This window comes from Ovis aries, chromosome 15, assembly GCF_016772045.2.
Source record: "Ovis aries strain OAR_USU_Benz2616 breed Rambouillet chromosome 15, ARS-UI_Ramb_v3.0, whole genome shotgun sequence".
In the NCBI taxonomy this organism is placed as follows: domain Eukaryota; kingdom Metazoa; phylum Chordata; class Mammalia; order Artiodactyla; family Bovidae; genus Ovis; species Ovis aries.
In genome coordinates, this window is record NC_056068.1 from 22,090,579 (window position 1) to 22,117,978 (window position 27,400).

Consider the following 27,400-nt stretch of genomic DNA (forward strand, 5'->3'; position numbering starts at 1 on the left):
TCATTTGTACTGTGATTTTTTTTTTTTCCCTTCAGGGGCATTGGACAAGTTGTTACTGACTATGTTCATGGAGATGCAGTGCAGAAAGCTGCCAAGACAGGCCTTTTGGTGCTCTCAGCTTTCACCTTTGCTGGGCTCTGTTACTTCAACTATCATGATGTGGGCATCTGCAAAGCTGTGGCTATGCTGTGGAAGCTCTGACCTTTTAGACTTAATACCTTGAGAATTGATTGTACACCTCCTTGCCTCTGCTCTGTCATGCCATTTCAACTCACGATAAGAAGGAAAAACATTGGTGAGACAAACCTCTCCTCCTAATCACCTGATTGTTTTTAGAATTTAATCTTTGAAGAAAGATTTGAGAGAAGTTGTATCTTAAGAAATTATAAGTCTGATTTATGTATTCTGGGGGGCTAATGGAGTATCTCAGCTTTTCACAAGTCTCATAGTATAACTGAACATTATATATGAGCTTTTTGCCTTTTAATTGATCAAACTCTTAAAGGGAATTCAGCTTTATTACTCTCGATATCTGATCAAACGTCTGTATTTGTCCTAGGATGATGGAGAAAGGGAAAGACTTAATTCATAAGTAAAGACTGCAGAAAATTAGGCAGTGTTTAGTTTTTGTAAACCTCCCCCTCTGTTCACTTGATACCAGTTACTGATGGTTACATGTCTTAGGGAAAATTGAAAATTAGAAATGCTGATATTTCACATTACTGATTTCTAAATCCTAGGAAGAAGAGCCTGGAGAGTTTCTGAATGTAGAAAAGTTCTATTTAGGAAAGAGGTCCCGTTATAGATGTTTCAAATTGTTACAGATTCTAAACCAAGACTTAATCCTCAAACGTGTTTATTTTACTTGTCCTAAAATAATCTGTCCACAAATATAAAATTATAAGTGATAAGTTGTTGTTTTCCCACTGGGAATTTCTACTGTGAAAATGTATTCCATGAAGGTAATTTTTTAAAAAAATAAAATGCTGCATAATAAAAATTTATTCTACTCTTTTATGTCTTAATTGTTCCTAGTTTTATACGGTAGAACTGAGTGTCTGTTACATATATGGCTCTGAAGCAGGACTGAATTTCCTTTAATTTCTTCCCGAGTTTAGCAGATAGGTAAGTTAGACACAAAGTGCTGTAATACAAAAAAGACTTTCATGTAATAGGCAGAAATATACTGAGTATAAGTAGTTTGGTATGAGGAGACTAAGGTTAAGTAGTAGGAATTAAATTAGGTCCAGGTTATGGTGTTCTGTGAATGCCAGCCTTTATATTCAAATTATATACTGTGTGCAGTTAGTTAGTCTGGTCTAAGGAATAAGTGTAAGGCATGATGGTTTCATCTAGCAACATAGATTAGATGGGAGTGGGTGCATTTCACTTACTGAGGACCTTATTCCACAACTGAGGCAAACTACTGAAGGGGAGGTGGCTAGAAAGGTAAGTGTTCATGCTGGAGGTTAAAGATGAGGCCCCCTTAACATGCCTTCAATCTTGTAGGAGATTCAGATTTGTATTAAGGATTTAGGAAGAGATGGTTAATTCTGTCTGGGGGCAGGTTAAAGGTTTCAGAAGGGGGTGGTGCCTGAATAGTAGTGCTTTGTCAATGAGTGGTGGTGGTGGTGGGCTGGTCTGTCTTGGTGGGGAGGAGTATTTTTTACTACTGACTTTCTTCAGAGTTGGTTGCTCATGATGATGATAAAAAGCAGACTGACCTTTAGTCTGTTTCATTATTTTAAAATCTCTATAGACAGTGTTCCCCTTAAAGTCATTTCTCCATCCCCACCCAGCCCCTCAGTACCCGACTGCTGTAAAATGGAATGGAGAAATGGAATTTTCCATAGAAGCAAAACAGGAGGGCAGTAACTGAGTAATGTGGGAATCTTGTAGCTATCACCAATACCATCAGATCCTAGTTGGATCGACTGAGCGACTGAACTGAACTAAACTGAACTGAATGCTAATGAGCTTCGTTAGATGGTGATTGAATGTTAGAGTCGAGGCTGGTTGGGTAACGCCTGCCCCTAGTCCTGCTCAGTTTTGTAATTAGGTTGGAAGCTCACCTATCACTTTGGAAAATCAATGGGTTGCTATGAACTGCTGGAGCAGGAGGGAGGATGAGGCAGGGGCTGACAACAATAGGAAGTTTCTGAGGTTAAGCAGGACATGATCAGAATTGTGCTTCAGAGAGAATTTAGGTCGGGGAACTGGAGGCAGAAGGGTGTGTAAGAAGATAGATGTATGTAGAAGACAGTGGTGGTGGAAAGGAGGAGTCACTTTTAAAGGTAGAAGTCAACATTCATTGGTTTGATAGGTGTTAAGTAGCTTCTATAATTGGCACCATGCCTGGTAACTGTGGTGAAAGAGGTAGGAATTTATCTCAGAAGGAATTCATAGACTAATTGGGACAGCAGATAAATGACTGCCACTCCAGTACTCTTGCCTGGAAAATCCCATGGACTGAGGAGCCTGGTGGGCTGCAGTCCATGGGGTCGCTAAGAGTTGGACATGACTGAGCGACTTCACTTTCACTTTTCACTTTCATGCGTTGGAGAAGTAAATGGCAACCCACTCCAGTGTTCTTGCCTGGAGAATCTCAGGGACAGAGGAGCCTGGTAGGAGGCCGTGTATGGGGTCGCACAGAGTCGGATACGACTGAAGCGACTTAGCAGCAGCAGCGGCACACTGTAATATGTGCAATAATAAAGTACATTGAATGGGGATATAATGAAACAATTTGCTTGCAAATTTCCTGGGAGACAGAAGAGTCTTGAGCTGGATTCTGAAAGATGAGGAGTGGATACGTGGCCAAGAAAGCTGGGTGACTGGAGGATGGGTGGCAGATAAATAGAAGATTGCACATGATTTGGTACGACTGCGCCGGAGAGCGATTGTAGTACCTTCTGTGCCATGGTAAATAACTGAGACCACCTTGAGAACACCCAAGTCATGGAAGAAAATTATGCCAAAGACAGGATCACATGTTTATTGCAAATAGATTATGCTGGCAGCTGTGAATTTGAGGGAGGAAACAGGTTATTTCAGTGATCCAGAAAATATAATGAATTCTGAAGACCATAGTAGGGTGAAAAGAAATTCAAGACATATTTAGAACTTAGAATCAGTAAGAATTATACTGGGATGTGAAAATGGGGAGGGAGGCTATGCTCAACTTTTTCATTATGAAAAATGAGAAGCAGTGTCATTAAATTTTGAAGGAAAATTAGATATGGTAGTGGAGGGGCTTCCCTGGTGGCTCAGATGGTAGTCTGCCTGCAATGCGGGAGACCCAGATTCAATTCCTGGGTTGAGATTCCCTGGAGAAGGGCATGGCAACCCACTCCAGTATTCTTACCTGGAGAATTTCATGGACAGGAGCCTGGTGGGCTACAGTCCTTGGGGTCACAAAGAGTCAAACATGCCTGAGCGACACTTTAACTCATTCAGTGGAGGGATAGGTCACTAAGGTTTTGATTTGTGAGATACCCAGGAAAAGAGATTTTGTACTCTTGGCATTTTTTGTCAATATGACAGACTAAATTTTAGGTATTACTTTGCTGTGACACACCTAAGAATGTTGAATACCTTTTACAATGTGGCTGAGCTTGCAGTAGCTGTTGAACAATACCGAATTACTCTTTATCAGCAAGGGGAAGAAAGGCAGTTAGATTTTAATTGGAACAGTAGTTAGTAGTTATAAAAGAAGCAGACAATGAAACTATAGAAGGAAATGAGCTTATGTAGTTCCTAATTTTGAGTAAGCATCATATAAAGCACGTTGACAAGAATGGTTTAACATAGGAATGTCTGAAGTTAGAGGTTAGGTAAGATAGTTTGGTAAAGACAGACAAGTCCTGTTGAACATCTGTATCCCACAGTACAGCTCTGGGATATTTTAAAGTTTCAGCTCATAGAGTGTTTTAGCTAATTGAACTACAAAGAATACAAAACATACCTAATTATTTTTAGTATCTCTCCTTTCATGAGGTAAGAAAATAACATTATAGTCATCCAAGACACTCCAAGGAAAGTTTAGATATAAAAGACCTCTTAACAATTCTGTTATTCTGAATTTAAGCCTTTTGAGCTTAGGAAATAGCCTATCAGAGAATATTGGTTATTAAAAATAAAGCTTAAGTCAAAGATACCAGAATACAAGAAAACATTCGCTTTAGAGTGACAATATATACCACAGGAAACTTAGAAGTGAAGAACTTTTGCAAAGACTAATTCAAGAGAATAATAAAGGCACAAATACTATATTTAAAGATAAATCTTATTTTCTACTACTAATTTTCCCTGTAAAAATGATTTATAAGGCCTTTTTGCTTACTAATCTTCATATATCTTCATATATTATGATTATATATGTGCAAATATATGATATATTTAAAGCTTTAGCCTTTAGCTTTAAATTTTAGTTCTAGTATGTTACGCAAACATTATTTTGTTAAATTTTCTACCTTCATGAACTGTAAGAATTCCCTTAAGAAATAGACAAATTTCAGTTTTTTCAAATTTATGTATATTTTTTATTGCACCTACTATATCTAGTGTGTGTATATATATATGTATATATATCTGCTTCATCTTTTAAATGGAGGGTACGCTACAGTCGTAAAGCGATAGGATTTGAGGAAACATTAAAAATTTTGTTTTTTGCTAAATGTAGCAAGTTGAACAGCAATCAAAAAATATTGAAGGTTTTAGTTAAAAGTTATTGCTTCTTTCTCTACCTGAATTAAAAAAAAATCAGTTGTCATCTAATACAATTTTATATTCTATATACAGAAATATGGATGTCTGAAAAAGTCATGACTTTAAACTTCCACTGAGTGGGCAGGTAGGAGATAAAGATGAATTCTGAGCTGCTACTAAAAGTATTTCTGTTTTTTACCATGGGGCAGGTCAGGGAACTGAGGTTACCTGACCTTGTTTGGGGATACGGGTTTGTTTGTTTTTAGTTTCATCACTTGTTATCTTTAGGAGACTGGGAGCCAGTGATCCTTTTATTCTGCTACAGTCTTTAAACAACAGTCTTTAAAGAACAAAAAGCAAGGGCCGCCAAAACTTAAATCTTTCTTGATTTCCTATTTTGTTCTCGAATGGTTCATGTTTTTAAATATCTATATGTATCTATTCTGTTTCTTGGATAAAAAATTTTGCCAAGTATCAAAAGAAGAAACCCTAGAATTTAAATGGGGACTGCTATATATCACAGCGGGTTTCTTCCCAAACTGACAATGTTTAGGTTTTAAGTAAAATAAAGTGCCAGTTAATGTGAAATTCACTCATGAAGACTTGCGATTTTTGCTTTATGAAAACAGAGAATTAAAATTCTTTTATGCCATAAATGTGCATTCAGAGTCCATGAACTACGCTCTGTTTTTATTTAGGGATAGACTGTTTTCCTGTCAGATCCCGTTCATCCCATTTCTTGGCATAAACATGGTATAGAGTGCATCTCTTGGCTTCCTGCTGGTGCACAGGACACTCCTGCACAGCCTACTCACAGTGCCTACCAGCCCTCTCTAGGACATGATTTCTTCTGGTTCTGTTTTACACTTACTTCATATCCTGTGCTTGATGGGACTATGTGACATGCTGCTCTGATACTATTCAATTAGCGTTTGTCTTTGTACCGGTGCTCTTGCTTACTGCGTATGTCGCTTACAGCAGCAGTTTAAGGGGCTATGCAGGGCTGGAGAAACCATGCATTCAGGAGGCCTGTGTGCAGTGGATAACAGACCAGTGACATGCCTTATGAAGGTAGTCAGGAGACAGATCTGTAGGCTTGCTTCTCCACATTCTGTTACCATGAACTAATAGAAACAAGGTCTAGGGGGCCTTGGTGTGCTAATGGGCTTCCCAGGTGGCTCAGTGGGTAAATAAACTGCCTACAGTGCAGGAGATGCCAGAGATATGGGTTTGATTCCTGGGATGGGAAGTTCCCCTGGAGGAGGGCATGGCAACCCACTCCAGTATTCTTGCTCAGAGAATCCCATGGACAGAGGAGCCTGGTGGGCTACAATCCATAGGTTGCAAAGAGTCAGACATGGCTGAACTGACTGAGTACAGCACAATATCTAGTTTAGTCTTGATTATCCATCTAGTTATAACCTTTAATCATAGCAATAAATTTTTGTGCTCTTAAAGACAAGTGATTTAAGTGACCATAAAAGGCAGGTGACTTAAGAGCTGATGTACATCAGTAAACACTCATGTTACAAGGACATAGGAGCATTCTACTAAACACTTTAATTGATGGTCAGTTTATAATGTATAAAAATACTTTAAAGTATTTTTGATTGGTGACCAATGTTTTATATTCTCTGTCTTAGAAATTGTCCAGGTATCCAAGGATTATGTACTATTTACCTGAAAGAATTGTTGTTCCATTGCTAAATTGTGTCTGATTCTTTGCAACCCCAACTCTGCCCTCCACTGTCTCCTGGAGTTTGCTCAAATTCATGTCCATTGCAGAGCAGGCAATGGCAACCCACTCCAGTACTCTTGCCTGGAAAATCCCATGGACGGAGGAGCCTGGTAGGCTGCAGTCCATGGGGTTGCGAAGAGTCGGACACAACTGAGCAACTTCACTTTCACTTTTCACTTTCATGCATTGGAGAAGGAAATGGCAACCCACTCTAGTGTTCTTGCCTGGAGAATCCCAGGGACGGGGGAGCCTGGTGGGCTGCCATCTATGGGGTCACACAGAGTCGGACACGACTGAAGCGACTTAGCAGCAGCAGCAGCATGTCCATTGAGTCAGTGATGCTGTCTAACCATCTCATCTTTTGCCACCCTCTTCTCCTTTTGCTTCAGTCTCTCCTAGCATCACAGTCTTTTCTGCTGAGTCAGCTCTTTGCACCAGGCGGCCAGAGTAATGGAACTTGACCTTCAGCATCAGTCCTTCCAATGAATATTCAGGGTTGATTTCTTTAAGGATTGATTGGTTTGATCTCCTTGCTGTCCAAGGGACTCGAAAGAATCTTCTCAAGCACCACAGTTGGAAAGCATCAATTCTTTGGCACTCAGCCTTCTTTATGATCCAATTCTCACAGTACATGACTACTGGAAAAACCATAGCTGTGACTATATGGACTTCTGTTGGCAAAATGATGTCTCTGCTTTTTAGTATGCTGTCTAGGTTTGTTATAGCTTTTCTTTCAAGGAGCAAGCCTCTTTTAATTTCATGACTGCAGTCACTATCCACAGTGATTTTGGAGTCCACCAAAATAAAGTCTGTCACTGTTTCCACTTTTTCCCCATCTGTTTGCCTTGAAGGGATGGGGACAGATCTTCATTTTTTGAATGTTGAGTTTTAAGTCAGCTTTTTCACTCCTCTTTCACCCTCATCAAGAGGCTCTTTAGTTCCTCTTCACTTTCTGCCATTAGGGTGGTATCATCTGCATATCTGGGGTTGTTGATATTTCTCCTGGCAATCTTGAGTCAGGCTTGAGCTTCATCCAGCCCAGCATTTCACATGATGTACTCTGCATAGAGATTAAATAAGCAGGGTGACAATATACAGCCTGGACGTACTCCTTTCCCAGTTTGAAACCAGTTCATTGTTCCATATCTTGTTCTAACTTTTGCTTCTTGACCTTCATACAGGTTTCTTAGGAGGCAGGTAAGATGGTCTGGTATTCCCATCTCAGAATTTTCCACAGTTTGTTGTGATCCACAGAGTCAAAGGCTTTAGCATAGTCAATGAAGCAGAAGTAGATGTTTTTCTGGAATCCACTTGCTTTTTCTATGATCTAACAGATGTTGGCAATTTGATCTCTGGTTTTTCTGCCTTCTCTAAATCCAGCTTGTACAGTGGGAAATTCTCAGTTCACAGACTGTTGAAGCCTAGCTTGAAGGATTTTGAGCGTTACATTGCTAGCATGTGAAATGAGGGCAATTGTGCAGTAATTTGAACATTCTTCAGCATTGCCTTTCTTTGGGATTGGAATGAATACTGACCTTTTCCAATCCTGCGGCCACTGCTGAGTTTTTCAAAATTTGCTAGCATAATGTGTGCAGCCCTTTAACAACATCATCTTTTAGGATTTGAAATAGCTCAACTGGAATTCCATCACCTCCATTAGCTTTGTTTGTCATAATGCTTCCTAAGGCCCACTTGGCTTCACATTCCCGGATGTCTGGCTCTCGGTGAGTGATCACAGCATCATGATTATCCAGGTCATTAAGGTCTTATCTGTACAGTTCTTCTGTGTATCCTTGCCACCTCTTCTTAATATCGTCTGCTTCTGTTAGGTCTATACTGTCTCTGTCCTTTATGTGTCTATCCTTGCATGAAATATTCCCTTGATATCTCTCATTTTCCTGAAGAGATCTCTAGTATTTCTCATTCTGCTTGCTTTCCTCTATTTCTTTGCATGGATCACTGAGGAAGGCTTTCTTATCTCTCCTTGCTTTTCTCTGAAAGTCTGCATTCTGATGGGTATATCTTCCCTTTTCTCCTTTGTCTTTTGCTTCTCTTCTTTTCTCAGCTATTTGTAAGGCCTCCTTAGACAGCCATTTTGCCTTTTTTCATTTCCTCTTCTTGGGGATGGTTTTGATCACTGCCTCTTAAACAGTGTTACGAACCTCCATCTGTAGTTCTTCAGGTACTCCATCTATCAGATCTAATCCCTTGAATCTATTTGTCACTTCCACTGCACAGTCATAAGGGATTTGCTTTAGGTCATACCTGAATGGCCTAGTGGTTTTCCCTACTTTCTTAGATTTGAGCCTGAATTTTGCAATAAGGAGTTGATAATATGAGCCACAGTAAGCTTGGTCTTGTTTTTTCTGACTGTGTAGAACTTCTCCATCTTTGGCTGAAAAGAATATAATCAGTCTGATTTCAATATTGATCAGCTGGTGATATCCATGTGTAGAGTTGTCTCTTGTGCTGTTAGAAGAGAGTTTGCTCTGACCAGTGCATTCTCTTGGCAAAACTCTGCCTTGCTTCATTTTGTACTCTAAGGTCAAACTTGCCTGTTACTCCAGGTTATCTCTTGACTTCTTACTTTTTCATTCCAGTCCCCTCTGATGAAAAGAACATCTTTTTTTGGTGTTAGTTCTAGAAGGCCTTGCAAGTCTTCATAGAACCGTTCACCATCTTCTGTGGCATCAGTGGTTGGGGCATAGACTTAGATTACTGTGATATTGAATGTTTTGCATTGGAAGTGAACCGAGATCATTCTGTTGATTTTGAGACTGCACCCAAGTACTGCATTTTGGACTCTTGTTGACTATCATAGCTACTCCATTTCTTCTAAGGGATTCTTGCCCACAGTAGTAGATATAATGGGCATCTGAGTTAAATTTGCCCATTCCCATCTGTTTCAGTTTACTGATTCCTAAAATGTTGATGTTCACCCTTGCCATCTCTGTTTAATGGCACTTCCAATTACCTTGGTTCATGGACCAAACATTCCAGGTTCCTATGAAATATTGTTCTTTACAGCATTGGACTTTGCTTTCACCACCAGAAACATCCACAACTGGGCATTGTTTCTGCTCAGCCTTTTCATTCCTTCTGGAGCTATTTCTCTGCTCTTTTCAGTAGCATATTGGACACCTACAGACCTGGGGGGTTCATCTTTCAGTGTCATATCTTTTTGACTTTTCTGTTCATGGGGTTTTCAAGGCAAGAATGCTGAAGTGGTTTGCCATTCCTTTCTCCAGTGGACCACATTCTGTCAAAACTCTCCACCCTGACTCATCAGTCTTTTGTGGCCCTACACGGCATAGCTCATAGTTTTTATTTGGAAATTTGTGTGTATATACATATTTATCTATTTGGTCTATTCCAAATTTTGGAAAGCCCCTGATGCTGGGAAAGGTTGAAGGCAAAATGAGGAGAGGATGACAGAGATCAGTTCAGTTCAGTTGCTCAGTCGTGTCAGACTCTTTGCAACCTCATGAACCGCAGCACGCCAGGCCTCCCTGTTCATCACCAACTCCCGGAGTCCACCCAAACCCATGTCCATTGAGTCGTTGATGCCATCCAACCATCTCATCCTCTGTCATCCCCTTCTCCTCCTGCCCTCAGTCTTTCCCAGCATCAGGGTCTTTTCAAATGAGTCAGCTCTTTGCATCAGGTGGCCAAAGTATTGGAGCTTCAGCTTCAGCATGAGTCCTTCCAATGAATATTCGGGACTGATTTTCTTTAGGATGGACTAGTTGGATCTCCTTGCAGTCAAAGGGACTCTCAAGAGTCTTCTCCAACACCATAGTTCAAAAGCATCAATTCTTCGGCATTCAGCTTTCTTTGTAGTCCAACTCTCATATCCATACATGACCATAGCCTTGACTAAATGGACCTTTGTTGACAAAGTAATGTCTCTGCTTTTTAATATGCTGTCTAGGTTGGTCATAACTTTCCTTCCAATGAGTAAGCATCTTTTAATTTCATGACTGCAATCACCATCTGCAGTGATTTTGGAGCCCAGAAAAATAAAGTCAGCCACTGTTTCTACTGTTTCCCCATCTATCTGCCATGAAGTGATGGGACCAGATGCCATGATCTTAGTTTTCTGAGTGTTGAGCTTTAAGCCAACTTTTTCACTCTCCTCTTTCACCTTCATCAAGAGACTCTTTAGTTCTTCTTCACTTTCTGCCATAGGGTGGTGTCAAGATGGCTAAATAGCATCACTGACTCAACAGACATAAATTTGAGCAAACTCTGGGATATAGTTAAGGACAGGGAAGCTGGCATGCTGCAGTCCATGCGATTGCAAAGAGTCAAACACAATTTAGCGACTGAACAACAACAATATATGCATTCTATTGACAGTGATTAATTGTATATTTTTCTAATGTTTATTATTTTGGCAATGAATATATATTCCAGTTAGAACAATAGCTTAATAAAATAGAACAACAAAGCATAGGTAGTATGTCTCTATCTTCCTACTGGGGTTTGGCCTTTTCCTACTCTTCATTCTTTGATGAAACTAGATAGTGGTTTCAATAGTGTGTGAACGTAGGCTGATGATCTTAATCTTTTGTTTTTAGGCTAAAGAGTGTTGGTATCTGGAGCCTTCTTCATCTTTACTCTCCAGAAAGTGTATTCACTTATTCATTTGAGCACTGGGGATAGACATGGAGACAAATATGTTGGTATCGTGTAAAAGTTTTTAAAAATTATTTGTTTATTATTTGTTTATTTTTGCCTGCACTGGGTATTCGTTGCTGCATGAGAGCTTGCTCTAGTTGCAGCAAGCAGAGGCTACTCTTTGCTGCAGTGTGCAGGCTTCTCATCGTTTTGGCTTCTCTTGTTGCAGAGCACCAGCTCTAGGTGCACAGGCTCAGTAGTTGTGGCACGTGGGCTTAGTTGCCCCATGGCATGTGGGATCTTCCTGGACCAGGGGTTGAACCCATGTCCCCTGCATTGGCAGGCAGATTCTTAACCACTGGACCACCAGGGAAGTTGGTACTGTTTGACATTTTAAGTGATGGTGTAATGGAGGAAAAAAAAGCGTTGTATAACCACAAGTGAGAAAATGGGGGCAACACACAAAGAAAGTCTTCTAAAAACATTGGTTACATGAAAATCCCTTTTGTTCTGCTGAGCATGTAATGATTGGGAAATATAGATGTGAGCCCAAGTTTGGGAGCAAAGATTGAGGGGAATCAAAACTTGTTCCACAAAGTAAAATAAGGAGAATTTGAAGTTTCTTGGACTAATCCAGAAGAGACTTGGGAAAGAGGAGAGACCAGAGGGACAGATGAGAAAAGAGGTGGTGAGATGGTGCGACGCTGGGATCTGGGGACAATAGGGTTACAGTAGCCAGAGGGGGAAAAAAATCCTGATTGTGGATGACCAGCAGATGGACAAGGTTATCCATGTGCAATTTTTTTTTTCCATTTTGACAGCGTGACTCATTCTTTTGTCCCTCACACTTTTTTTGGTAATATTGATATAGACTAGAGACTATGTCTTGAAAAAATATTAGTGGTTTTTAAAATTTTACTTTGGATATTTTATATCAGGAGTAAATTCTATCAGGATCAAAGCAATATCCTTATTCCAGAGCACATGCTAGATGCCAAGATGATCCACAAACTGTACCAGTTCACTGGAAGAAGGCATCTGGAGCCAGAAATGACTATGAGAGTGTAAACTTCCAGGAGTTTGCAGAACTCTTTGGAGTAGATGTGGAGATCTAATATTCTATGCAACGGAATTCCACAATGTGGAATACTAGATCTCAGGGAAACCTCAGGTGACATCTAGGTTACACTATGCAAAACCCCTGTTCAGTGTTCCTTCATGTTTTGTTGAATTCAGGTTCAGCCTTATGCATTGAGCTTTCTCATTACTTACAAGGTATGATTTGAATGAGCTCCTAGACCTAGCCTACTTGGACTATTTTCTCTCTGACCTCAAAGCCTTACCTGCAATTCTCTTCACTCTTCTAGTTTAGAAAGCACAAATGAGGCATTGTTTCAGCAAAGTCCTACCTACTTTACAGGATTGCCATAGAGATTTTAAAAGATGTTAAAATACTTAGGGCATTTACAAATGCTATACCAATATAGACATTCATTACCGTGTTATTGTTTTTATTTCTAATAAAGATGATAGTAAACATTTAAAAATTGTACCTATAATTATATACCAGATACACTATGAATTTTCTCATTTAATACTCATAACATTTCTATGAGTGTCTCTATGAGACAGGAGGTATTATTTGTCTTCTCATTTTAGGGATGATAATAATTACCTAGAGCCAAGAATTGAACACAGTTCTACAGGACTAGAAAATTGTCCTCTTAATGAACTAAATAATAAATACAGATTAATAACTGGTGTTTTAGAAACTAAATCAGTGATGATACTTCCCTGGTGGTCCAGTAGCTGAGACTCTATGCTCCCAGTGCAGGGGGCCTGGGTTTGATCTGTGTTCATCAAACTTGATCCTACATCTTTAGCTGCAACCAAAGATACCACATGCTTCAATGAAGATGGAAAATCATGCATGCCACGACTAAGTCCTAGCCCAGCCAAATAAATAAATTTAAAAAAAATTGGTGAGAAATACAAACAACTCTACAAAAAATGAGCAATGGTTAAAGAGAGACAAATAGTTTTTAAACATATGAAAATAGCAACACCTTTACTTAATAATAAAACCATGATTAAACACCATAGCACTTATGTGATTACCAAAGAAGAGAAAGCTTAATAACAACTGGTAAAGTTCATAGTAGCAGGCAGAAAAGCAGAAAAGGTGAAGTAAACCAATTAGCTTGATGAGGGTCTTGTGAGAAAGAGGGGCTAGAGTCATTTCTGTCAGATTCTGTTCGACATGTAAGTTCACAGAAAAAAAGAGAGATCCTGCCACCCCAGGAGCTCATAGTCTGGTGGGAGGACACAGATACATAAGTTAAAGTGCATGATACAGACTGTAAAAAGAATACGTTCACAAGGTAAGTCTGAGGAGAAAGAATAGAGAATGGGATTCCCACAGCATTTAGTTTTCTCACACAGCATTTTGAAGTTATGGTGTGGGAAAGCATTAAGAGCAAAGCTCCCAGACCAGCCCATTGAAAGATGCCTAGGGATTTCCTTGGTGGTCCAGTGGTTAGGATTTTTTGCTTCCACTGCAGGGTGTGTGGGTTCCATCCATGCTCAGGGAACAAGATCTGACATGCTTTGTGGCCAAAAATAAATAAATATATAAGTTGTTGTTGTTCAGTTGCTCAGCTGTGTTCGACTCTGCTACCCCATGGACTGCAGCATGCCAGGCCACCCAGTCCTTCACCATCTCCTGGAGCTAGAAGTTAACCCAGCTCTAAAGTTAAGGTTGGTTCTATATGAATTTAATTGTACTTACATATATCCTTGATGGGTAAGTTTTGTTATTGGCATATAGTCTAAAGCTTTCCTGACAAAAATGTGTATGTTTTGTATTTTCCCTCTGCTTTTCCAGCCATGCTTCCTAGTTTAAAAGGAAAAAAAATGCAGACTTCCCTGGTGATCCAGTGGTTGGAGAACCACCTTGAAGTTTCGCTCCTCAGTCCAGGAAGATCCCACATACTGGGGGACAACCAATTCCGTGGCCACAACTACTGAGCCTGTACACTCTAGGACCCATGGTCCACAACAAAAGAAGCCACTGAAGTGATAAACCAGCGCACTGCAATGAAGAGTAGCTGCAGCTCTTCCCAGTTAGAGAAAGTCATGTGCAGCAATGAAGACCTAGCACAGCCATAAATAAATAAATATTAAAAATAGAAAAAATGCAACTATTCTTAGAAGCCAAGTGAAATGCAGTAGAGTCGTATCTTCTTTTCAAGAGTAGCAAAACAGACCAATCTCTGCAAGTCTTGAGATTTGACTCAATCTTGCATAGTTTTTTTTTTTGTTTGTTTTGTTTTACTCCCAGAAAATATCTACTAATCAGTTTTCCCTCTTCTGCAAAAATAAGTAAGCACTTTTATAAGTTGGGCTTTAGTATCAGCATTATGTCTGTGAAACAGCTCTCTGGGAGAACCTTAAAAAGGATGTGAAAGCAAAAGAGCTGTCTCTAAGTTAAATTTACATTTTATGATAATTTAGGAATTTTCTGTTCGTGTTTCACTTACCCAGCTGGATTTTGACACTTTTAGGGCTGGGATCACATGTCAGATACTTTTGTATTCCCATTCCTCACTCAGCACACTGCCCAGCGTATGCTAAGTAGTAGAGAAAAGCTGTGGAATGAATGAATAAGCTGGCTTCTGTAGCTTCTCTCTCTTTTCTTTTATCAGCAAATGAGCAGTGCTTGCCTGTGTGGAAGGAGTTTTTAAGCAGAACTCACGCATTGTGCAGCTACTGAATGATCCACAGATGCTCAACAATACTGTGACATTGTAAATAAATATTTTTTGCAGTGGCAGCTGCTTCTGACAAAAAAAAAAAAACAAAACCTAGACATTAAAAAAAGCTAGATGTGATGGCCAAAGAATGCAGAAAAGTAAGGTAAATTGTGCCCAGCAGTTAATTTATAAAAATGACTGACTGAAAACACCAGGTCAATGCCATTGTGAAAAAAGCTGTCTTAGAAATGAAAGGCATGTCATGCCATGCGTGGCCACAAGGGGTGCACCAAAGTCAGTCTGAAGGAAGTGAAAAGTGTTCTTTGCTCAGTCGAGTCTGACTCTTTGTGACCCCATGGACTGTAACCTGGCAGGCTCCTCTCTGTCCATGGAATTCTCCAGGCAAAAATACTGGTGAGGGTAGCCAGCCATTCCTTTCTCAGGGGATCTTCCTCGATCCAGGGATATGAACCCAAGTCTCTTGCATTGCCGGCAGATTCTTTACCATCTGAGCCACCAGGGAAGCCTGAAGGAAGAGAGGAGGGGGGAAAAGCACAGGTCATAGCCTTTGTTATGTGTTCTGTGGAAAAAGCAAGGCAGAGAAAGGCAAACAGATTAGGATATCTGAGTAATTCCAGCGAACTTTGGGGGACAGGGCTGTCCCTGTTGTCTATCTGATCTTGGGATGATTTAGGGCAGGGCAAATACTGGCCATGTGTGTGACTGCTAGCTAAAGGAGGTGGTTGGTGGTGCGCAGTTGGAATTGGTTGGTTTGTATAGGAAAGTTGGGCTCACCAACCAACATACTGTTTCCTGTCTCAGGAATTAGCCAGCCTAAAGGGCAGTCCTTCCCCAGCCAGCAAAGCCCCCAAAGATGTCAAAACCTCATGAGATGTAGAACATAAGTATAATTAATGCATAAAATCCAAGAGCTTAAAAGAAATGTTATGAGAAGAAGTATATGAATGAGAAATTTTTACCTATTCCCGTTAATGTGATACTGCTTTAGGTGTTGTGTTAAATCTGTAAATTAATTTGAAAAGCAATGCCATCTTTACTACAGTTACTCTTCTTGTCCATGAGTATTTCTGTTTCAGGATTCCTTTATTTCTTTCAATACGTTTTATAAATTTTCTGAGTAGCTTTTATTATCTAAGTTATATTATTCCCACTATATTCCTTCTTACTATTATAAATGGGATTTAAAAAGAAGAAGAAAATTTTCTTATATCACTCATGTTTTAAAGTGAAATTATTTTTTGTGGCTGTATGTATTGTAATATATTGCAAATTTGCAGAGTTAATTTATTGGGATGGCCCAAATGTTCATTCAGTTTTTCTCTAAGATATCAAAAACCTAAATGAAACTTTAGGCCAGCCCAACATTATCTTTAATAGATCTTTAGTTTAAAAAAATTTTTGCTATAAAAACTTGAAAATTTATATAAGTACCCATCACCCAGGCTCAACAGTTACTGAAATTTTACCTTATTTCTTCTATTTCCCCTCTCCCATACATTCAGGTCCTTCAGTTCCACTTAAGATGCCCAATAATTTCCTGGAATTTTTTTTCTGGCTCCAGCAAAGTTATTCACATGTATGGAAAGTTTCTGAATCTCTGGAGTACTTTTTTCCTTTCTCATGTTTTATTGTGCTGCTTTGTTTTTTAGTGCTTTCCATGCAGACTTTTTGTCTCTGTTACCAACTTTGAACATGCTGCTGCTGCTGCTGCTAAGTCGCATCAGTCGTGTCTGACTCTGTGCAACCCCATAGACGGCAGCCCACCAGGCTCCTCTGTCCCTGGGATTCTCCAGGCAAGAACACTGGAGTGGGTTGCCATTTCCTTCTCCAATGCATTAAAGTGAAAAGTGAAAGGGAAGTTGCTCAGTCGTGTCCGACTTTTCACCACCCCATGGACTGCAGCCCACCAGGCCCCTCCGCCCATGGGATCTTCCAGGCAAGAGTACTGTAGTGGGCTGCCATTGCCTTCTCCAAACTTTGAACATAGTGGTATCTATTTAGATTCAGAGTCAACAAAAGAAGGGAGATAATCCTAAAACTGGAGAAGGAAATGGCAGCCCACTCCAGTATTCTTGCCTGGAGAATCCCATGGACAAAAGAGCCTGGTGGGCTATAGTCCATGGGGTTGCAAGAGTTGGACATGGCTTAGCAACTAAACCAAACCAACCAGTGTGAGTGAGACTTCCGTTTGTTCTGATTTCTGTCTGATGGCGTGGTAATGGACTCTTCCTTTAACATCTGTATTTAGAGGGCAGATTGATATGGCAGCCTCTTTTCTCAGTTTCCAGCAACGTCTCACTTAGTATACTTCTGCTCTGTTGAAGTTGCATCTCTCCCTTACTCCTTTTGTCTGCTGTTCTATGAGTCTCTAGTACATGAGGAATTGTGGTTTTTAAAAAGTGCTGCCATAGTAAGGTATTTCCCTGTTTCCTCTTCTAACTCTAAATCACGCACAACAAAACAAAAAGCCCCACCTATAGGTATGATTATTTTTTCTTTTTCTTTTTAGAATTATTTATTCATTATTGGCTGTACTGGGACGTCGTTGCTGCATGAACATTTTCTCTTGTCGCAGTGCACCGGCTTCTCCTCGCAGTGGCTTCTCTTGTTGTGGAGCACGCGCTCTAGGTGCTTCAGTTGCTATGCGGCATGTGGGACCTTCCTAGACAAGGGCTTGAACCAATTCCCCTGCGTTGACAGGTGGATTCTTAACCACTGGACCACAGGGAAAACCCTGATATTTTTTGTGGGGGAGGTTGGTGGTGGTGTGGAGAATGGTGATCTTTTAAAAAATTTATTTATGTTAGTTGGATGATAATTACTTTACAATATTGTTAAGGTTTTAGCCATACTTCAACATGAATCGGCCACAGGTACATGATGACCCCATTCTGAAACCCCTCGCACCTCCCTCCCCACCTCATCCCTCTGGGTTGTCCCAGAGCACCTGCTTTGGGTGCCCTGCTTCATGCATCGAAGTTGCACTGGTCATTTATTTGACATATGGTAATGTACATGTTTCAAAGCTATTCTCTCAAATCATCCCACCCTCGCCTTCTCCCACAGAGTCCAAAAGTCTGTTCTTTTTTTTTTTTTTCCAGATCAACATCTTACACTTTATAATACACTCACAAATTTTTACACAAATATCATGTTTATAAGTACAAAAAGGCAAAGAACCTCAAAGAATCGAAGTAACTGTATCATTGACTACATGCAGTAGAGTTGGTATTGTTGTCCCCGTTCTTCATCTTCTAAATCCAGATTCTGTGTTGGGCCAGATGGGAGCTAGGTTTCAGGTCCAGTATTTGTGAATCCACTCCCCATGTGGACTCCGCTTTCAGAAGTTGGAGACTGGGTGTAGTTTTGCACACGTCTGGGTTTCAACAGAGCTGAATTGAGATTCCATCTTGTTCCAGGCCAGATCAGCCAGAGGAGAGTCCTCCATTGCTGTCTGAGTTTCATGGCTGGTGAAGAATAAGCTCCCCAAAGTTTTGAAGCCAGAATTCATTGTCTGTGTTTTGGCACTGTTCAACTGAACTTTGCTTTCCAGGGCAGGCAGGTTTTTAGCAGTGGAGATTCTGTCAGTCTGGGTCTCTGTGTCAGATGAATCAGTATTCATGGAAAAGCTGGAGTGTTTCAAGATACTTCCCAGTGGCAGAACTTCTACTGTCTAAAAAGAAGTTCAGGTCTGTCTGTGTCTGTGTGTCAAACATTTCAAGGCCGAAGAAGCTAGAATTTCCCCTACAGCTGTAGGCCTAGGCAGAAGGGTCTGCAAGGAAGAAATCAGTCTGGGTTTCTATGTCCAGCAATTCCAAGGCTGGCTCAGTGGTCATGGTGCTAAGCGCACTCTCCTCGGTTTGTGTCTGTGTATTCAAGGCTGAAAAGAACTCTTCAGTATCAAAATCAACTGCAGGATTCTGGATTGGGCCAGATGGGAGCTGGGTGTCAGGTTCAGTATTTGTGTCAGACAAAAGACTATGATTGTCCAGCGTCTGACCAGGTAGGTTACTTGACAAGATGTTTTCTAGATCACTTAATAAATCCATGCTTTGGGTTTGATTATCTGTCATGTTTTCTGATGAAAGTGTACTATTCCATGCACTGAAATTTGGTGCGGATTTCTCAATATCTTGAGTTAAAGTTTTAGGGTGGTTCTGAGGTAACAATTCATGAGTTACAGTCTCTGCTTCTAAGCTACTGCTTATAATATTGTCTGTAGACACACCATATGATGAATGGACACTCTCAAAAGTGTCTCCACACATTACAGCGTGGTCCATCTGTACTCAGTCATCTGCTGGACTTTGCATTCCGCTGCTCTGAGTCTCTCAGGAGATCCCACCTGCCTGGAAACTGGCATCTATAAATGCATCAGTCTGAGCAGCGATAGATGAGGTTACCTTGCTGCTGCTGCTGCTAAGTCACTTCAGTCGTGTCCGACTCTGTGCGACCCCATAGACGGCAGCCCACCAGGCTCCCCCGTCCCTGGGATTCTCCAGGCAAGAACACTGGAGTGGGTTGCCATTTCCTTCTCTAGTGCATGAAAGTGAAAAGTGAAAGTGAAGTCGCTCAGTCATGTCCGACCCTCAGTGACCCCATGGACTGCAGCCTTCCAGGCTCCTCCGCCCATGGGATTTTCCAGGCAGGAGTACTGGAGTGGGGTGCCATTGCCTTCTCTGATCTTAATCTTACTGCCACCTTATTCTTCAGTTTCACCTTAGAGACAGTTGACTACATCCTGAATTAATCCTTTCAGCACAGAATTTTTCAATAGTCTCAAATGTGTGAGGGATTTACAAATGTGATTAGTAGTAACAGTAGCCAGAAACATAATGCCCATCACTAAACCATGGCTGTTCTAATAAAAGCCATATATAAAAAATACTTCCTTGTCAAGAACACTTATATCTGTGATCTTATTTTTATTTGTAACACCCTGTAAGATAGGCTGTTTTTAGCACATAAGCAAAGCACTAGGTTTATACTGTTCTGTAACCTAAACTGGGTATTCTTCTTGCCAACCCGGCCCAGAGATAGAGAGATTTGCTTCAGGAAAAGGAAACAAACAGCAACTAACATTCCTGTGATTACTAACAAAACTAAAAGAAAGGTCTCTTCACAATGATGCGCACAAGATATGCACAAGGAAAAGAGAAGTTCAGTGTCATTTAAGCTAATCTCTATTCAAACCTCAGAGATAAAACCATTTGAGCAGTAATTTAGGACTGAATTAACTTGTTTTTTCCCTCCCTATCTTCGAAGCTTTCGTTATTTAAGTGTTTCTGCAAGAAGCAAGGTCCTCTTCTATTCAGAAGCTGATGGTGTGTAGTAACCTCTGCACGGCTCAGCTTATCCCAGGCTGATAATCAACAAACAGCCAAATACATACCACATCTGACATACAACCTTTTCCCCCAAGACTGTCCCCAAATACTCCATGATAATCAAGTATTCGTATCACTGAATTCTCGTGCTACAAAGCCTTCCAGTAGCAAAAACTGAACTCTGCAGAGGCAGGATACCAGCTGAGGGGAAAAAAAAAATAAGAGAAGAGCCGTGGCAGATATTCATATCAGATAAAAGCTTTGCAAAGATCCTTCAGATAACAAGTTTAGCAGTTAGACTGAGAAAGATTTCATTTTTTCTTAAGCTAGTAACAATTCAACCTGGATGTAATCAACTAAAATGCGATCAGCCTTGATAGAGGGAGACGCCTGTGTTTAGAAAGGCAGTGCTGCTCCCAAAGTCAACGCTAGTGTTAGCTAATAAAGACCTGGGCTTCCCTGGTAGCTCAGCTGGTAAAGAATCCGCCTGCAATGCAGGAGACCCCGGTTCAATTTCTGAGTTGGGACAATCCCCTGGAGAAGGGGTAGGCTACCCACTCCAGTATTCTTGGGCTTCCCTGGTGACTCAGCTGGTAAATAACTTGCCTGTAATGAGGGAGACCTGGGTTCAATCCCTGGCTTGGGAAGATCCCCTGGAGAAAGTAACTGCTACCCACTCCAGTATTCTGGCCTGGAGAATTCCATGGACTGTATAGTCCATGGGGCTGCAAAGACCTGGGTTTTAGTGCACTTCCTTCTGGCTCCCTGGGGCAGGAACTTCTTAATAACTGACACAGCACCAAAAGCATGAGCACCTGCTGCTCCTCTAAGGCTGCGTCTTTTGGAATCTTCAGAGAGGCTGATCTCATGTGGGCCAAGTCAGCAGTTCCAGACGAAGCCCCCTGACTCTGACTCTTCCAAAGTCTTCAACTCCTCAAGGCTTAACATTTTGCCCCAAAATCTTAACTTAGCCAGCCTGTAATTTGTTAATTCAATTACGCTGTTTTCAAGCTATAGTAAATGTCCGTATTCCAACATGCACTGCCAAACAGGCATAATACACTTTCAGCATTCTAAGGTTTAAATTTTTCATTAAAATATTGGTGATAATATCTATACACTGTGGCTTACTGGAACGAAACAGAGTCATGTCTACACCTGTAAAGCAGAAAAAGAAACGTCTGTGTCGGCATACATTTTAGATAGGCATGTATTAGTTAAACTGGAAGATGCGAAGGAAAGAGATTTATTCTCAAGGTGGGCAAGGGGAGGTTACCTTAGAACTGGGCAAAAAAGTCTGACTTTGAACACTAATGGGAAGGGAAACCTGGAAACCAAATGTCAAATCAGTTTGTGAACAGGACGACACAGAGGAGTCAGGGCTGGCCCACTGTGCAGACAGTATGAATTGTGGTATGGTGTAGGACAGGTCTGTCTGTACATTGATCAAAGAAATGCTGTTCTTCTGACATGTGTTCCCAAGTTCTTGTAATGGGCTATATATGCATGTATCGCTTCAGTTGTGTCTGACTCTGTGCGACCCCATGGACAGCAGCCCACCAGGCTCCCCTATCCACGGGATTCCCCAAGCAAGAATACTGGATTGGGTTGCCACTTCCTTCTTCAGTAATGAGCTAAATGGAATTTTACCCAGGTTCACTTGAACACCTGTGCTAATCGGCTCAACAGCAACAGGATTTACAACTTTTGAAAGAGCCTCCAAATCTAGGCTGAGGGTCAGGGTTCCAATGGACAACGGCAGTAAGTGTACGGCACCAGGGGCAGAGCCCTGATGGTCGACAACCAACACCACAGGCTGGGCCGAAGAGTCAGCTGTAGGCATAAAGACAGGCATAGGAGAAAACTGCATGATGGGGAGTTTAACCAAAGCCACTTTGGGCTTTGGTAAAAGCAACATCTGAGGGTACCTTGGAGCTGCTGGAAGAGTCTGTTGTTTGTCATTAGAGTTGCAAGAGTCTTCAGAGGAAGCCACCAGCTTTATTTCTAAACTTTCTAGTTCTGGAACGTCTGGTTGTGGAATTGGTTGGTTGCTCAGTGATTCAACGGTCTTACCGGACAGCTTCCAGCTGCGCAGGCAGTTTTCCATTTTCCTTTTCTTACTAGGTGGATCCTTGTGTTCTGCAGGGATCTCATGGCCAGTTCGGTAGCTGGCATAGGGGCAGCCACATGTGCACTGGAAGGTCTTGCCACAATCCTCTGCATGTCTTTTCAAGTCCCACTTGGTGCCATATGAATTGCTTCGCTTACTACATGTATGCTTCTTTTCAGCATGCACTTTCATACAGTGCTGTTTTGCAAAAAGAAAATTGAGAAAATGGTCTGTCAGGGCCTCTAGGGCATCCTTCAATTGGACAACAGTAGAATTTCAGTACAGTTTTCAAATCTTTTCTTATTGTTGGATTTACTGTGCCATCATGCAGACTACATCACGAGAAATGCTGGACTGGATGAATCAAGATTCCTCGGAGAAATATCAACAACCCAAGATATGCAGATGATACCATTTTAGTGGCAGAAAGTTAAGAGGAACTTAAGAGTCTCTTGATGAGGGTGAAAGAGGAGAGTGAAAAAGCTGCCTTAAAACTCAACATTCAAAAAATGAAGATCGTGGCATCCAGTCCCATCACTTCATGGCAAATAGATGGGAAACAATGGAAACAGTGTCAGATTTCATTTTCTTGGGCTCCAGAATCACTGCAGATGGTGACAGCAGCCACAAAATTAAAAGACATTTGCTCCTTGGAAGAATAACTAGGACAAACCTAGATAGTATATTGAAAAGCAGAGACATCACTTTGCTGACAAAGGTCCATCTAGTCAAAGCTATTGACTAGTTTTTCCAGCGGTCATGTATGGATGTGAGAGTTGGTCCATAAAGAAGGCTGAGCACTGAAGAATTGATGCTTTTGAACTGAGGTGTTGGAAAAGACTCTTGAGAGTCCCTTGCACACAAGGAGATCAAACCAATCAATCCAAAAGGAAATCAATACTGAATATTCATTGGAAGGGCTGGTGCTGAAGCTGAAGTTCCAGTACTTCAGCCATCTGATGTGAAAAACCAACTAATTGGAAAAGACCTTCATGCTGGGAAAGATTGAGGGCTAGAGGAGAAGGGGCTGACATAGGAAGAGATGGTTGAATGGCATCACTGACTCAATGGACATGAGTTTGAGCAAACTCAGGGAGATTGTGGAGGACAGGGAAGCCTGGAGTGCGGCAGTTCATAGGGTTGCAAAAAGTCAGAGAGACAAAGCGACTGAACAATTGTATACTATCAAACCAGTCCTGAGAAGTATTGATAAATGGTATCTTTTGCTTAACGGATGCTTCACAAGGTTTGGAGAAATATAGCTCCTGATAGGAGTTCCACAAAAAACAACAATATAAAATGTTAAAAAGGGCTTGCGAGAATGGTTCAGGCCAGCAACGTTAAGAGAGCCCTCGTCAGACTGGCTGCTTCCTTTGTGCTTGCTGCTGCTGCTGCTGCTGAGTCGCTTCAGTCGTGTCCGACTCTGTGCGACCCCATAGACGGCAGCCCACCAGGCTCCCCCGGCCCTGGGATTCTCCAGGCAAGAACACTGGAGTGGGTTGCCATTTCCTTCTCCAATGGATGAAAGTGAAACGTGAAAGTGAAGTCGCTCAGTCGTGTCTGACTCTTAGCGACCCCATGGACTGCAGCCCACCAGGCTCCTCCGTCCATGGGATTTTCCAGGCAAGAGTACTGGAGTGGGGTGCCATTGCCTTCTCCGTCCTTTGTGCTTAAGAGATGTAATGTCTGCTTTAGTAATCAGTGAGGGGATGATCCGAAGGTGGGTGATGGCTGTTACATATGAGCTGCCGGCGGTGGCTCTTGACCGGGTGCATGTGGAGCGCGGGGCTGTTGGGCAGGATCTTGCCGCAGCCGCGCACCGTGCACCGGGTGTTGGTCCGCTCTGCCCGGACGGCTCGCCACCGACGGCTGGGCTCCGCGGCCGGCTGCCTCTCAGCCGCCCGGGGGAACCCCACGGGCCGGAAGAGGCGGCGGCGGCGGCGGCTCCCCTCGCGGCCGCCGGGACGGCAGGGACGCCCGAGGCGAGAGCAGTGGGATCCGCCGCCGCCCCAGAGGCCACCATGGCTCTCGCATCGCGGCCGGATCAGGCTCCAAAAGTCTGTTCTTTGTGTCTCCTTTGCTGCTGGATCTTTGAGAGAGAAACTGTGCACAAGAAATAAGAAGACTGCTCCTTCTAATGGAAAGAAAGGGATATTTTTTGCTAAGGGACTTAAGATTAGCTTATCTAAATCTTTCCTGACCTATTTCAATATCTTCCAGATATACAGATTAAAAGAAAAAAAGCAGCCCTGCACTTAAAAAGAAACTAGGATATTATAAATAGAGAAGGAAGCAGCACTGTCCTTTGTCCACCAGCTCTCCTGCTTGTGGTCTACATAAGTCTTCCACTAAGCAGATGGATGTGGCCGATGGCTGATACAGAATGAATGGTGTCTCCTGAACAATGACTCAACCGTGTGGTGGCTCTGCCAAGTTTATGACCAGGGCACCTCCTTCTCATTCCCAAACTATGAACATTACTCATTCTCCCTCAAGGCTGTTACAGCAAAATTAGAGGCTTATTTGTCATTGATTTATTTTTTTTCCTATGACTTAGAAGCTTAAGGAATTCAGTAACTTTTTATTTATCTTCTTTGTCTTGCCTAATACATTTAATAATTCAAACTATTCTTTTGGCCAGATCAGGAGCTAACCGCTACTGATTATCTCTGGCTCAATGTACATTTTAACCCAACTATGCTCAACATCTCACTTTAAACACAGTCAGTCTGACATCTATCTTTTCCTAAGGTAAGTTGATCCTGACAATATTCTCCTAAAATTTGTCACCCATTGACTGACCCACATTTTTGTTTTTCCTTATTCATAGCCTTCAATGTAAAAGAAATGCAAACAGAAAATTCTGAACAATCTCCTTTGAGGACATTGCCCAGTTTCCTATTAGGTACAGAACAAGCTTCCTGACTTGGAAGACCCGTGATGTGGAGGTTTGAAGTTCTAGTTTTAGGGTTTCCCTTCTCTCTCTAAACATCAGTTCATTCTTATTTATTATTGTTGTTCAGTCACTAAGTCATGTCCGACTCTTTGCGACCCTATCAACGGCAGCATGCCAGGCTCTTCCGTCCTTCACTGTCTCTTGGAATTTGCTCAAATTCATGTCTACTGAGTTGGTGATGCCATCCAACTGTCTTGTCTTCTGTCGTCCCCTTCTCCTCCTGCCTTCAATCCTTCTCAGCATCAGGGTCTTTTCCAGTGATTCAGCTCTTTGCATCAGGTGGCCAGAGTTTTGGAGCCTCAGCACCAGTCCTTCCAATGAATAGTCAGGGTTGGATCATTTTTATATGTTTGACATTAAATTGCTTTTAGGGACTTCCCTGGGGGTCCTGTGGTTAAGAATTCACCTTCCAATGCAGAGGGCATGGGTTCGATCCCTGGAGGGGAAACTAAGATCCCACATGCCGCGGAGGAGCTAAAGCCCATGCACCACAGCTTGAGAGCTGGAGTGTTGCAATTAGACAAGCCCTCTCACTGCAACTCCTGAGGCCCTGTACTCTGAAGCCTGCAATCCACAACTAGGGAGCCTGCATACCGCAACAAAGACCCAGCGCAGCCAAGAAAAAAGAGCTTTTAAAACTTGGTGTACTGTACTTCATATCTGTTAAATGTTATCTAAAAACATTAATTGGCATTATTACATTAATTTTGCTTTTATATATGTACGTCTTCACTTGCTGTCCAGTGTTTGCTTTCACACTTCATTGCTCCTACTGTGAAGATGGGCACATTAGTCTATTGTAGCTTAATGACTGTAAGTCCTTATTCATAGTCACCGTTCTGTTTAGATAGTGCCTTACAGTTTGCAGAGAGATTTCACACAAATCATTATTATTCACTTGCTCATATGTAAAAAAAAAAATGTCAGTGTCTACCGTGTACCAGGCACCGTGCTGGGCCCTGCGATTATAAAGACCAAAGAGACACAGCGCCTGATCTCCAGCAGCTCACAGGCTAAACTGGGAGACACATAAGACAATAGACAGGATACTGTGGTCAAAAGTAAACTTCTGATAATGGTTTGGTTTTTAAATAGATCTTTTTAAAACTGAGAAGTGAATATATTGACTAATGGACACTTGGCACTTTTCCTATTTGACAGTTTTATTGTGTGTATGTGTGTGCATGACAACTGAATAAATTGGCATTTTAGCTTATAAATTAGTCTCTTAAGAGCACGGCCAAAACTTAACCCCTATTGGATAACTGGACAACTATAAGGACCTGATCCTTGAATTTAAAGCCTATAATCTGTGACCCTTGGTGATCTATCAAGGCTTACACAAACAGGGGAGCCCAGTCTGGTCAGTCTCCTGTTCCTGCTTTACTTCTCAACATTGACCAATAATGCCAATAAACAAAGGATTCCTGTAAAAGGTAAAACTTTCTTCTTCTTTGCTGGCACTTGTGTTGTAACTCACACATAAGGAGTTGAGCCTTTTCCCGTGCTGCTTTGTAACATTGGCATCATTCAAAGTGGAAATGTATTCTGATGGCGTAAGTGTTATTTCCTGGGTAATAAACATCTTGAATAGAGAAGTGAGTCAGCAGAGCCCATGAAACTGATGAACGAAAATTAGTCACAAGGGCAGTGGAGCTGCTTCATCTGAATATAACTTTCTCTGCAGATCCCCTTGAAACTGGGTGGAAGTCCCCACACCTCTTGCTCAATTCAGCAGCTGCGAGGGACAGCTAATGCAGTAGTACTCTGAAAATACCGCAGTGATAGCTGTAGCTATTTGGATATTCAGTAGTTAATCCATTTTAATTTGCTTTTTCTTTATAAGCTTTTAAAATTATGAATTATTAGGAATATTGTAATATCCAATTATGGGCTTCCCAGGTGGTGCTAGTGGTTAAAAAAAACACAAAACCTTCTTGCCAATGCAGGAAGTGTTTGAAAGAAGCAGGTTTGATCCCTGGGTCAGGAAGAGCCCCTGGAGGAGGGCATGGCTATTCTTGCCTGGAGAATTTCATGAGGAACCTGGCAAGCTACAGTCCCTGGGGCTGCAAAGAGTTGGACACGACTGAGTGACTGAGCAGAGAGCATCCAATTATAAGGAGAGATGATTAAGAAAAGAGCTCAGAGCCATAGCGAAAACTAAATGCT

At 41.6% G+C, this 27,400-nt stretch overlaps 1 protein-coding gene and 1 pseudogene across 2 annotated transcripts in view; one reads left to right on the plus strand and one right to left on the minus strand.

The window, feature by feature from the left end:
• Positions 1-22,492, plus strand: part of SDHD (succinate dehydrogenase complex subunit D) — a 30,329-nt gene extending 7,837 nt beyond the window's left edge. Inside the window, exons 4-5 of one of the 2 annotated variants that reach the window (XM_060399701.1) lie at positions 13,716-13,822; positions 13,950-22,492. In XM_060399701.1, the coding sequence (XP_060255684.1) occupies positions 13,716-13,797 (82 nt within the window). In that variant the 3' untranslated portion in view covers positions 13,798-13,822; positions 13,950-22,492. Of the gene's footprint in view, positions 1-35; positions 1,001-13,715; positions 13,823-13,949 lie in introns of those variants that run through there. The other variant, XM_004016023.5, reaches the window with a different exon arrangement.
• Positions 18,179-24,298, minus strand: LOC105602162 (ATM interactor-like; annotated as a pseudogene).
• Positions 24,299-27,400: the final 3,102 nt, after the last annotated feature.